The sequence below is a fragment of the Acinonyx jubatus genome, chromosome E3 (assembly GCF_027475565.1).
Source record: "Acinonyx jubatus isolate Ajub_Pintada_27869175 chromosome E3, VMU_Ajub_asm_v1.0, whole genome shotgun sequence".
Lineage (NCBI taxonomy): Eukaryota > Metazoa > Chordata > Mammalia > Carnivora > Felidae > Acinonyx > Acinonyx jubatus.
Window position 1 is genome coordinate 36,547,865 of NC_069398.1, and position 14,261 is coordinate 36,562,125.

General features: G+C 41.1%; 1 protein-coding gene across 4 annotated transcripts in view; it reads right to left on the bottom strand.

The window, feature by feature from the left end:
- Window positions 1-14,261, bottom strand: part of LUC7L (LUC7 like) — a 44,525-nt gene that overhangs the window by 15,596 nt on the left and 14,668 nt on the right. For all 4 annotated transcript variants that reach the window (XM_053213308.1, XM_027043774.2, XM_027043776.2 and 1 more), the window contains exon 4: window positions 11,941-12,039. In XM_053213308.1, coding sequence (XP_053069283.1) covers window positions 11,941-12,039 — 99 coding nt within the window. The remainder of the gene's footprint in view (window positions 1-11,940; window positions 12,040-14,261) is intronic.

The window sequence follows — 14,261 nt, forward strand, 5'->3', positions numbered from 1 at the left end:
GCCCCTGTACTGTGTGACATGTCCACACATGCCTTAAAAGAGCTGCACAGAAACTCTGAAAGTCTCCATTTCCCAGGTGAAAAAACTGAGGTACAGTTTCCAAACTACTAAGTAATGGCATCAGGGTGCAAGAACCCTTGTGGCTTGGCTCCAAAGTCCTTACACCCAATCTGCACAACTGTGAGGCGGTCAGTACCAGCCCAGTTCACAGATGAATAGAAAAAGTTAAAAGAACTTGCCCAAGGTCACAAAGGGATTCTAATCCAGAATATCTGACTTAGCAAATACAACTGTTACACTGTCATCTGTAGCTAGAAAAAGTAGGTATAATCACAACTGGTCTCCTATGGGATATTAAAGATAGCTTGGAAATTTAGTTGATATGGTGTGTAGTTTTTGGAAACCTGTGAAGTAAAACATCAAAAAGCAAGACAAAGGCGCCTGGGTGGCTCAGTCAGTTAAGCATCCGACTCCTGAGGTCAGCTCAGGTCATGGTCTTGAAGTCGTGAGATGGAGCCCTGTGTCAGGCTTTGCACCGGTAGTGTGGAGGCTCCCTGGGATTCTTTGTCCCTCTCCCTCTGCCCCTCCCCTGCCCCTCTCCCACTTGCATGCATACACTATCCCTCTCAAAATAAATAAACTTAAAAAAAAATTTTTTTTAAATAGGAAACAATTTGGGGAAAAAATGATCTCTACTGAATTTAAAAAATAACATTTTTTGTTTTTTCAATATATGTATGCTAAAGGAAAGTGTTGCTCTGTAACTTTTTCATCGGCGAATATGTTAATATTGCGGTTTATTTGCCAGTGTTCAAGTTGAGAAATGTTATTTATAGAGATGACCTAGTAGCAAACATATTATATACCCATTTCCTAGGAAATTTCTGAATAAAACACTTTCAAGAAGTCAAGGCCTGGCCGTGGCATGTCAGGCTGAGGCTGTGGTAGGCTGGGAGCCTGTGGTGAGAATGGGGAGGCACCTTCTCCCAGATAAACTCCCAGAGGCTCCAGCCATCAAGCTCAAGCTGAGGGTCTAGGCAGGATATACCTACACAAAGAAATGCTTTTACAACAACCCCATCAGGACCACAAATAAATACCTTTTTATACCTCTGACTGGCAAAGTCCCCAAAATTTGGCCACTCACTGTTGGCAAAGATGTGAAATGGAACTCTTCTACACTGCTGGCAGGAACATTCATCCCTCCGGAGAACACTATGGCACCATCAAAATGAAAGATACCCTTCTGATCCAACAGTTCTGCATCTAGGAATCTCTCCCAGATACATGTATACAATGCCAATGTGTAATGCAGCACCATGATCATCAATAAGGGACTGGTCACATAATGTAGATATCCATGCTTTGGAATACTACGTAGCCACAAAAAGGAATAAGGAACTCTATACAAAGATACACTAACAAGGAGAACAAAAAAAAAGGGGTAAGGATAGAATAAGTGTATAGTGGACTGCTATTTGTGATTTGTGTAAAAACAAAACAAAAGAAAAAAACAATGGAATACAGACATACTATCTGCCTCAGGTATGCACATAAACTCTAAAGGAAACAGAACACTTAACTGGTTACTTCTAGAGGCAACCAGGTGACTGAAGAACTGAGCAGGAGAGCGGTTTCACAATGTACCTTCTATACTTTAAATTTTTGAACCTTATGAAAGTTCTACATGTTTTTACATTGCTAAGAGATGCTGCACCTTAGTGAAGTAACTGATCTAGGCAACTATCCTCAACTGTGCTTAAAGCATCAGGCTAAAGGCTGAAGGGGACCTTCACGACCAAGAGATAAAGGGTGTCTGTACCGACCAAGCCCACAGATCACTGTGCCAGCTGAGGTGATACAACAGGAAGGGCAAAGCTCTACCTCTGAAATCCTCCAGTCACAAAAGAAAGTAAATCTGATTATCAAGCCTCCAGATCTAACTCCTAGGGTACAGGAATTTCAAAGATAAGGGAAAACATGTTAAAAAAACATCATGAGGACACAATCACCAAAGTTCAGGAGGAGACTTTAAGAAAATTAATTTCTTCAAAAAGATTTAAAAAGACTTACAAAAAGAAGTAAAAAGACTTACAAAGCACTCTAATGTGTAGCCCTTATTCTGAATCCTAAGTCAAACAAATAAAACTGTAAAAGAATCCTTTTTGAAGCAATCTGGGAAATTTGAACACTATCAAATGGTATATTATTTTTTAAAATGACTGTTTTTAATAAAGTCTTCAACTTCTAGATATACTCTTGCAGTATTTACAAATGAAATTCCATGTCTAGGAGTTACTATAAAATAATCCAGTGGGGGCACCTGGCCGGCTCAGTTGGTGGAGTGTGCAACTCCTGATCTCAGGCTTCTGGGTTCAAGCCCTATGGTGGCGGTAGATATTACTTAAAAAATAAAATCTTGGTGTGCCTGTGTGGCTCAGTCAGATAGTGTCCAACTTTGGCTCAGGTCATGATCTTGCAATTCGTGGGTTCGAGCCGTGTGCTGGGCTCTGTTCTGACAGCTCAGAGCATGGAGCCTGCTTCTGATTCTGTGTCTCCCTCTGAATCTGCCCCTACCCCACTTGTGCGGTCTCTCTCTCTCTCTCTCTCAAAAGTAAACATTAAAGGGGCGCCTGGGTGGCTCAGTCGGTTAAGCGTCCGACTTCGACTCAGATCACGATCTCGCGGTCCGTGAGTTCGAGCCCCATGTGGGGCTCTGGGCTGATGGCTCAGAGCCTGGAGCCTGCTTCCGATTCTGTGTCTCCCTCTCTCTCTGCCCCTCCCCCGTTCATGTTCTGTCTCTCTCTGTCTCAAAAACAAATAAAACGTTAAAAAAAAAATTAAAAAAAAAACCATTAAAAAATAAATAAATAAATAAATAAATAAATAAATAAATAAATAAATAAATAAAATCAAATAAATAAAACCTTACAGGCATCTGGGTGGCTCAGGCGGTTAAGCGTCTGATTCTTGGTTTTGGCCCAGGTCATAATTTGTTCGTGAGTTTGGGCTCCATATCAGGCTCTACACTGACAGCGCGGAGCCTGCTTGGGATTCTGTCTCCCTCTCTCTGCCCCTCCCCTGCTCACTCGCTCACTCTCTCTCTCTCTTAAAAAAAAAAAAAAAATTAAAAAAATAAATAAAATCTTTAAAAAAATCCAGTGGGGAAACACAAGAAAAAAGATGAAACAAGAATCTTCATATCAATAATCACTGAAAGAATTGTTGCACAGGAGCTGCACTGGGAGACAGAACCCAGAAATTTCATTATAATATTCTGTTCAGTTCTGTATCTTTAGAACTTTCTCTTACCACATTTTAATTTTTATTATTTAAAAAAATTTTTTTAAGTTTATTTATTTTGAGAAATACAGAGTGTGAATAGGGAGGGGCAGAGAGAGAGAGAGGGAGGGAGGGAGATTTGGAAGAAAAGTTAAGGCAAGACGAAACAGCTGGCAGTGAACTCACCATTCCCAAGGCTTAGTGAGGGGTACAAGAAAATTCATTATATGATTACATCTACTTTTGATAATTGAGATTCTCCGCAGAAGTTTAAAAAAAATTCCCTGGTAAATCAACCTTTGACTTTTTTTTGTAGAGAAATAATCCATTTAATCATAACTTTAAACTGTTAGAAGTTCGATGAGCAGGACTCACTACCTGCTTTTGGCCAGCAGAGCCTCAGAATTCTGACCCACAGCAAACCCTTGACACACAGGCTTCCAGCAAATGCTCCGAAACAGTCTGCTAAAAACCTAACCCACCAAGGTCAACTTGTGCCAGTTAACCAGCAAGCTGTCCCTTTTGAGGCGCCTGGCTAGATTAGTCAGAAGAGCATGCGACTGAAGTAGGGTATAGAGATCATTTAAATCAAAACAAGAAACGAAAGAACCAAGTTGTTGCTTTTAAAGTGTTTGCCTCCCCGCATTTTGACAGATAAGAGACTTGAGAGGCAGAGAGAGAGGGGGAGAGAGAATTGACAGTGTGGAGCCTGATGCAGGGCTTGATCTCAAGATCAAGGATCAGGACCTGAACCAAAATCAAGAGTCAATGATTAACCAACTGAGCCACCCAGGTGCCCCTGCTTCCCTGCATTTTAAAGCAGTACTAAGTGACTGCCTCCAGGGAGGGGAGGGCACACTCTGTGTTTTAAAAGCCAGATCTACCAATTCTCTGATTAAGCAGTATGTGTTCAATGAGACCACAAAAAAAAAAAAAAACAAACAAATCAAACAACCCTCCCCCCCGGCCCCCCCCAAAAAAACTATAGATGAACTCTCTAGTATACACAATTTTGTACCTTTGTCTTGCTCGTGACATCATAGCAATTCTAAGTCATTAAATAGATTTTATACAATTTCGAGGGCAGTCTATGACATGAGTTCTGTGTCCAATTTTCCAATCTTATAAACAATCCTACCATATTTGTTTACCAATGCCTGCCTATATTTCTAATTACTTCCTAAGAATGGAGATTTGTAAAACTAAGTCACAAGGTAGAAACACACACACACACACACACACACACACACACACACACACATTTTGTTAAGATCTTTGTTTTGAGGGGTGCCTGGGTGGCTCATTCAGTTGAGTGTCTGACCACTGATTCTGACTCAGGTCATGATCTCATGGTTAGTGAGACTAAGCACGGAGCCTGCTTGGGATTCTCTCTCCCCGCTCTCTCTCTCTGCCCCTCCTCTGCTCACAGATGCTTGTGCTTTCTTTCTCAAAATAAATAAATAAACTTAAAAAAAAAAAAAGATTTTATCTTTGGGGGGCCTGGGTAACACAGGTGAGCGTCTAACTCTTGATTTCAACTCAGGTCATGATCCCTGGATGGTGGGATAGAGCCCTGCATCAGGCTCTGTGCTGAGTGTGGAGCCTGCTTGAGAGTCTCTCTCTCCCTCTTACCCTCCCCCCACTTACTTAAAAAAAAAAAAAAAAAAAAGATTTTATTCTTAAGTAATCTCTATATCCAATGTGGGGCTTGAACCCACAACCCCAAGACCGAGCTGCACACTCCACCAACTGAGCCAACCAGGCACCCCAAGATAAAAATAGTTTTTTTTTAATTTTTTTTTTTTTAACATTTATTTATTTTTTTGAGACAGAAAGAGCATGAACAAGGGAGGGTCAGAGAAAGGGAGACACAGAATCTGAAACAGGCTCCAGGCTCTGAGCTGTCAGCACAGAGCCTGACGCGGGGCTCAAACTCACGGACCGCGAGATCATGACCTGAGCCGAAGTCAGCTGCCCAACTGACTGAGCCACCCAGGCGCCCCTAAAAATAGTTCTAAATTTTCATTTCTGCCTATTATTGTGTTAGCTAACTGGACCTAATGACTATATGTGACACCGAAAATGTAATTTTTTCTTCTCTCCTCCCACAAGAAATAATCACTTAAGAATTTGGTATATACTGGGATGCCTGGGTGGTTCAGTTGGTTAAGCATCAGACTCGATTTCTGTTCAGGTCATGATCTCACGGTTCATGGGATCGAGCCCTGTGTCAGGCTCTGTGCTGACAGCAGAGCCTGCTTGGGATTCTCCCTCCCTCTCTGCCCCTCCTCCACTCGTGAACATGCTTGCCCTTTCAAAATAAACAAACATTAAAAGAAAATCTGGTGGGGTGTCTGGGTGGCTCAGTCGGTTAAGTATCTGACTTTGGCTCAGGTCATGATCTCACTGTGAGTTTGAGCTGTACTGACAGCTCAGAGCCTGGAGCCTGCTTTGGATTCTGTGTCTCCCTCTCTCTCTGCCTCTCCCCCACTCACACTCTGTCTCTCTCTCAAAAATAAACATTAAAAAAATTTTTTTTTCTTAAAAACTGGTATATACTTTTATTTAAAAAAATTTTTTTTTAAACTTCATTCATTTTTGAGAGTGAGACAGAGCATGAGTGGGGGAGGGGCAGAGAGAGAAGAAGAATCAGAAGCAGGCTCCAGGCTCCGAGCTGTCTGCACAGGGCCCTATACCAGGCTCGAACCCACGGACTGTGAGATCATGACCTGAGCCGAAGTCAGACGCTCAACCAACTGAGCCACCCAGGCGCCCCAAAAACTGGGATATACTTTTAAAAACTGCCTTAAGATGCATATACAAGAACACAATTTTCATTCCCACCAAACAGGACAACTTGGTAAGTTTCCATTTTCTTCTTCACATCATGTATCTTCTATGATCTACAACTGTGCAGTATTTCACTTTATTGTGACACAACTACTTTAGCCCCTCCAAAAACATCCATGTTTGGGTATCTCCATTTTTCCACTAATTCAAAATGATGCAATGAACACCTTCCATCTTCTCATACACACGCAATGTTCTTGTAGGACAACTTGCTACAAATTGCTTAGAGGTGACTCAAATCTCTAAGCGCTTTAGTTTAATTATTTTTAAGGTGTCTTTATTTTTGAGAGCGAGACAGCGTGAGCAGGGGAGGGGCAAAAAGAGAGGGAGACACACACACACACACTCCTTACATAACAAAAATCGTTTAAAATAGAACCCAAACACCTGTTATCTTTAACATATTTGATAAAGTTTTCAACATTAAAACAAAACACATGTTCTGAGTTTGTGGTCAGTTGTCCCCCAACAGGCCTACTGCAGGGAGTCTGACCCCTCTGCCAGCACCATTAATTCTGGCAAATAACAGTGGGCTTCAGACACTTCCAGAGATTTTGGTAAATGGTTGGCCTATCTAATTATTGCCAACATGGAGATTCTACCAAAACACTGGATGAGGTACACAAAAATATAAGTTACTAAGAAAAAGCAGAATAAAGGGTGCCTGGGTGGCTGAGTTGGTTGAGCATGTGACTCTTGATTTTGGCTCAGGTCATGATCCCAGGATTGTGAGATCGACCTGCACATCAGGCTCTGCGCTTAAAATTCTCTCTCCCTCTGTCCTGTTTCCCACTCTCGCACACACACATTCTCTCTCTCTCAAAAAGAAAAGAAAAAAAAAAAAAAGAAAAATCAGAACAAATCATGGATTAGAGGTGGTTTACAACCTATGACAATGAAACCCGTATTCATGTCCTAACAGTGATGACCACACCACACTGCAGCCTTTCCAGAAACCAACCTCAAGATGGGCACCTGGGAGCCGTTGGTCCCAGGCCTCCGGCTCGGATAGTGCAGGGGCCGAATGGCAGGCTCGGAGGCCAGCACCACCATCAGGTCTTCAGAGGGCAGCAGCAGAACAGGGACAGCAAGAATTAGCATACTGACCATATTTGGCCAAAAAGCTTCTGAGGGGTTCTGCTTCTCAAAATTGCAATTCTGACAAGAAGTACCACAACTAGCCTTTCTGATAAACCTATCTGTTCATCTTGAATCAACTATCTTTAAAAGATCAAAGTGACCTCCGGAGAGAGCTACTGGATGGCTGGTCACAGAAAGGGGAGACTTTTCACCAGAGCCTTTTAGACTTCTGGAATCTCCCACAGTAAACATGTATTACCTACCAAAGAGATTTAAAAATTGGTTTTCATCAAATTAACTTAACAAATCTGTATTTTGAGAAAAGCCTTTATCTTCCCTAAAAAGTTTATACTGTAAAACTAAGGAGATGAGAAGTTATTTTAGGGGCGAGGCGCCTCTGTGGATAAGTTGAGCATCCGACTTCGGCTCAGGTCATGATCTCACAGCTCGTGGGTTTGAGCCCCGCATCAGACTCTGTGCTGACAGCTCAGAGCCTGGAGCCTGCTTCGGATTCCGTGTCTCCCTTTCTCTCTGCCCCTCTCTTGCTCACGCTCTGTCTCTCAAAAATGAATGCTAAAAAAAAAAAAAAAGTCATTTTACAGGCACCTGGGTGGCTTAGTCAGTTAAGCATCAGACTTTGGCTTAGATCATGACCTCACAGTTTTCAGTTTCATGAATTCAAGCCCTACGTCGGGCTCTCTGCTGGAAATGCAGAGCCCACTTTGGATCCTGTCTCCCTCTCTCTGCCCTTCCTGCTCCTCAAAAGGAAAAAAACATTTTTAAAAAAGTTGTTTTAGCTTGGTATCGTAAAGTTAGGCCACTTTTAATTACTTTACTTAGAGTAATCCGTGTACATCATGTTGATATGTATAAATTAAAAACTCAAAAGGTGGGGCATGGGCATCACGATCTTAAAACCAATGAAGAAACTTTTAAGGTAAAATCTCCCTCTTCTCCCTAACACCTAGAGGTGTCTTCTTAGCTTCACAGAACAACAGTCCACTGTGTGACAGAACAATATATTTAGTTTTTTCTTTTTTAAGAAGATTTTATTTTTGTGGGGCGCCTGGGTGGCTCAGTTAAGCGTCCAACTCTTGGTTTCGGCTTAGGTCATGATTGCGCAGTTTGTGGGTTCGAGCCCCATGTCAGGCAGGCTCTGTGCTGAGAGCGCAGAGCCCCTTGGGATCCTCTCTCTCTCTTTCTCTCTCTCTCTCACAAAATAAATACATAAATAGATTAAATAAATACACACACACACATATCCAATGTGGGGCTTGAACTAACAACCCAGAGACCAAGAGGTGCACACTGTATGGACTTAAGCCACCCAGGCACTTCGTGACAATTTATATAACTAGTTCTCCATTAATAGTTGCATTGCAGCCTCTTTTTTTTCCCTTAAAAAAAAAAGTTGCAATGAGCATCTTTTGCATATACATTTGCACGTATCCCTAAGATATGTTCCCAAGAGCATAGTTTTTTAAAGTTTTTTATTTGGAGAGAGAGAGAAATCACACGTGTGCATGGGGGAGGGGTAGAGAGAAGGGGAGAGAATCCCAAGCAGGCTCCGCACTGTCGGAGCAAAGCCCAATGCAGGGCTTGATCCCACGAACCATGAGATCATGACCTGAGCCAAAATCAAGAGTCAAACGCTTAACCGACTGAGCCACCCAGGCATCCCCTGGCTATCAAACATTTTAATTTGAGCCGCCTGTAAAATCAAAAATTATTTTTAAGGAGTTGGGGGGAGGGGTAGTTTCCTTTTTCACTGAAAAATTCGTATGTGTGATAAATTTTCTCATAGCACAAAAAAGTCTCTTGACCCACTCTAGCCCTCCAAGCAAGTTAAGAGTGTTCATAATCTCTAAAACACCTCTCTGCACATCTAAACATGTCAACAAGTGTACACCACCCTTCCCTGTTAAAAAAAAAAATACACACTATGGAGGGGTGCCTGGCTGGCTCGGTCAGTAGAGCATGCAACTCTTAATCTCAGGGTCATGAGTTCACACCCCATATTAGGCACAGAGCTCACAAATAACTAAATACTGTATGCGATTTACAACAGCGTTAAAAAAAAAAAAAAAACCACACTATGGAAGCATCATATCACACTTTGCTTATCCACTTTATCTACCTTGCAGATAAATTCACTTCAGTGATACAGTGAACTAACTCAATTCTCTTTTCACAGCTCTACTTCATTCCATCCTAAAGAGCAACTATGATTTAGCCAGTCCCTTATTGAGGAAGTCTACTTGGTTCCTGTTTTCTACAGTTACAAATGCTGTAGGAATATTCCAGAACAAATTTATCTTTGTACGTATGGGAAGTATTACCAGTGAGATATAATCTTAGAACTGGCCATCCTGGGATGTGCTTTCACATCTTCAGATGTTGAATTACCCACAAGGTGTATTATCAGGATTACTTAATTCTTCATCTCTTCAGTTCTGAATGAGGGAGAGCACCTACCACAGGATTAGATGCCCGCTAGGAAATGTCCTTTTCCATTCTTTACCCATTTTCTATTGAGCCACTAATACCATTCTAGTCAATTACGATGAATTTTACATAGAACTAGCTTGTTGTCATCCACACTGCAAATATTCTATCCCAGCTTATTCTCATTGTATGTAAGGCAATTTTTTTTAGTAACCTCTACAACCAACGTGGGGCTGAAACTCATGACTCAGATCAGCAGTCACATGCTCTTCCAAGTGAGCAGGTCAGGCACCCCACATATGGGTATTTTTGATACACTAAATTTTTACGTTTTTACACAAATGCACACATCTTTCTCTTATAGCTTCTAGACTTTATAGCACCGAGATGACAAAACAAAATCCATTTTGGGGGGATCCACCTGGGATGTACTGGTTGGTACATAGTTTACTGTTCGTTAAAAACAAATCCAGTTTCTCCATACTGGCGGAACACACCTCCTTCAAAATACACTACATGACTACGTGTTTCAGCCTGTTTCCAGTTCTTCTACTAACCTATTTCGTAGTTGCAAATTCATCAGGTCATTTAAAAAAATGCATGGACATTCTGATCTAGCAGAAATGCTGAGACTTATGATCCAGAAAACATTGCTGAAACTGAGATTTCAAACAGACACTGGTGTACATACCAGTTTCTGAAACCTGACATCCCAAGATAATGGCCTCTTCACATAAGCATTTGCAGTTTACTGAAGAATGAAACTCACAATACAGAAAAATTCCCTTTCTGAGCCTCTTCTGTTAGGTGAGCTGTTGCTAAAGGCATTTTTATTTTTAGTTAATTCCAAGATTCAACACTGAGAACACGCTGTGGCTAAAGAATGAATCCGAAAAAGAATTGTTAATTTTCATCACTTTAAAAGCTACTGGATTAAATAGAATTTACTCAAGTTATAATACATCCTTCAAAATGGCCTTTGGTGAGGAGGAAATGCCTTTCCTTGGGTTTTGTTTTTCCCTGACTCCCTCACACCAAGTTCTGTCCCTTCCCAGTCTTCACTCAGAAACCATTCTGAATGGCATCAACGCCACCCCACCCTTTAGTTATTTAGAGACAGACAGTGTATGAGTGGGACAGGGGCAAAGATAAAGGGAGGCGCCAGTGCAAAGCCCAAAGCAGGGCTCGAACTCACAAAACTGTGAGATCATGACCCGAGCCGAAACCAAGAGTTGGCTGCTCAACCAACTGAGCCCCTCAGAGGCCCCTACATCAAACCCCTTCACTGACCTCTAGTCATACTAGCGATGGATGATTAGAGAGAAGAAAAAACTTAAATAGAGTGACTCTAAATCCTGCATTCTCAATGGAGAAAGGGGTGAAAACGGCTTAAAGGATGAAAAAAAATCTTAGATATCACAATGGTTTGTGGCCTGGAAATGACCACAGCACGTAAGCTAATATGCAGGGTATCTATGGTAACAAAATTTCATGGAGGGGCAAGGGACAGACAAATTAGGAATAAAGGTCTAAAAGGGCTCCTTTGGGAGGCAACATTTTTTTTTCAAGTTGCGAAGTTCCATTTTATTACCACTAAATTGCAAAAATTTAACACTAAAGGGGTATAAACTGCTATCATGGCTTCATCAACAACAGAGTAACAATAAAAACAACATACAGAAAAAGGATATTACAGAACTATCCTGCAAGGATCAACACATGCATCCCCTACAAGCCAGCAATTTCCTTCCTCGGAATAGACCCTAGATAAATCCTAATACGTGTGCACCAAAAAGATATTCAAGAACATTCATAATACTGTTTGTAACAGCAAAAAAAACCTAGAATCAACCTGTCTGTGAATAATGAATGGAGTTTGGGGAATAGTCAAACAGCAATGAAAATAAACCATATCCAACAAAATGGGTAAAAAGAGACATACTGAATGAAAAAATAAAATTACCAAGTATATATATTATGAAACAATTTTTCTAAAGCTTAAAAACAGGCAAAAATATAATGTTCAAAGAATCATAATAGTACGTAATAAAAAACGCCTTGAAAAGGAAAGGATACGTATGAAACACACAACAGTGTCGGGGTGGCAGACATACAGGTAGAGACCAAATGATACTGGCCATGTTCTAACTCTAAGGGAGAGTGGTGGCATAGTAAGTATCTCTTCGATTATTTTGCTTCATAACTTACAAATCTCACGTTATTCTCATTAGTTGATATTTGGCTCTTCACAGTAGGGATGAATTAACACCAAAAAAAACTTACATCTAATTCAAAAAACAGGTCCCTTTCTTTACTTGCAATCTCATAGTCTGCTCGGAGGGCCAAGTCGTGGATTTTGGTACATTCTCCTAAATCCATGCGCTGTAAGAAAGAAACAAAAATTTACACATGAGCATCTACTCATTGTAGAAAGCACATGACCTGGTGTTTCAACTGTCACCAAAACAAACAATACCTCTTTGAATACTAAACTAGAATAAATAAATTAAGAAACCATACGTAGCCAAGAAGCCTTACTTTTCTTTCACCACGATTATGTGACACTTGTATGCATTTAAGTGCGAAGGTTTGCATCTCTTTCAAAGCCAGAAACAGAGTAACAATGAAAACCACATTAATTAGCTTTTGCTGGTTTTATTTTTGCATCAGTCATAGAAGAAACGTCTATTCAGTGAATATCAGCATGGGGGAAGGGAAGGTGGCAAGGAAAAGGCCAGAAAACAAGATGCCATCAATACAAATTTCTAGGCATTCCTTCCTATAATCCTCACTACTCAAGATGATCAATGCTTCGGGTGCAGAGATAAGGAAAAGGAAAGAGCAGATAGCAATCAGGTTTTGGCAATTCTAACAGAACCTAACGCTTAGTTTTGTGTAGCTCTTTGTATACCAGAAGGCATAAAGCAGAATAGGCCAATTCAGAGCCAAAAGAATCCTCCAAACATTCTCCTAACCTAGTAAATGACCCTTGACATAACTGGGGACATAGATTGCGCCACAAAAGGCTCTTTTACTAAAACAAATGATTTGTGTTACCGGTAACATTAGCCTGACGTGACATGCTATCATGTGTTGTACACATATGTAAAACAAACAACAGGGCACACTCCTTAACTAAATTCGGAGTGTGGGACTCTGTGATGGCACCCTCCACCTCTGGCCATCACGAGAGCACAAGGAAAGTTTGTATGCTGAGGATCATGCTATCAAGTCAGACAGGGCAAGTTAACAAAAGCCAATACCACAATGAGGAGACATGTCTGAAATCCAAGCACTTGGGACAAAAGCACGGGTATACATAACTAGCAAACAAAGAATGATGGGAGTCCAGGACCTCCTGTAAGCTCAAACTACAACTATGTCCAAAATGAGTTCAAAACCTTCGTGGATTATAAAGTCCTTAACATCTCAGGCAAATTAGGGAGTCTCGCGGTACCTAACTCTTGAACCACAGTCTCACAGAAGGTGCGTGCCATGCTCACTAACGAAACGTCCTTTAGAATCACCAGTGAGAACCAACAGTGGGCTCCCTGGTGTAGAGCTTATCTTCATTTGATCTTCGTTTTGATCATCTTCTGCATTTAAATGCTGATGACCTTTTTTCTCCTTCATTGTTATTACCGTGAAGTCATATGTAGCTCATATGTATGTTGGTTCACAGGGGCATCTAGAGGCAGGGCAATAGTAGTTCTAGAAGCCAAAGTTGCAAATAGAATCGCTGTCCCTGTACTGCAGACAACTTTTGCTTCATTCACTCTTACGTATCAATACAATTTTTTAAAATATAGTCTCCACAAGAGAAAGGTAAGCACTATAGCTGCAAAATAACTGGCAAACACCAGGAATACTTAAAAGCTAATGCAAGTTCTGTATCTCAAAGAAAACCTACCATCAGAGGAAACACTAAAACCTGAAGTACTAAGCCTTCAGTACATGTAATGTAATATAATTTCAGGAATAGAATTTACTCATTCTACTTATGTAGAACACCCAGTGCTCATCCCAATAAGTGCCCTCCTTAATGCACATTGGCCATTTCGCCCATCCCCCCAACCAACACCCCAGGCAGCAACCCAGTTTGTTCTCTGTATTTAAGAGTCTCTTATGGTTTGTCTCCCTCTCTGTTTTAATCTTTTTAAAAATTTTTTTTAATGTTTATTTATTTTTGAGAGAGAGAGAGCGACACAGAGTGTGAGCAAGGGAAGGGCACAGAGAGAGAGGGAGACACAGAATCCGAAGCAGGCTCCAAAGCAGAATCCGAAGCTGTCAGCACAGAGCCCGATGCCAGGCTCGAAGCCACGAGCTCTGAGATCATGACCACAGCCGAAGTCAAACACCCAACCGACTGAGCCACCCAGGCGCCCCCTCTCTGTTTTTATCTTATTTTTGTTTCCCCTCTCCTATGTTCATCTGTCTTCTTTCTTCAATTACACATAGGAACGAAACCATACAGTATTTATCTCTGACTTATTTTGCTTAGCATAATACACTCTGGTTCCATCCACATTGTTGCAAATGGCAAGATCTCATTCCTTTTGATCATCCGATGACATTCCGTTGTATGTATACCACAGCTTCCTTAT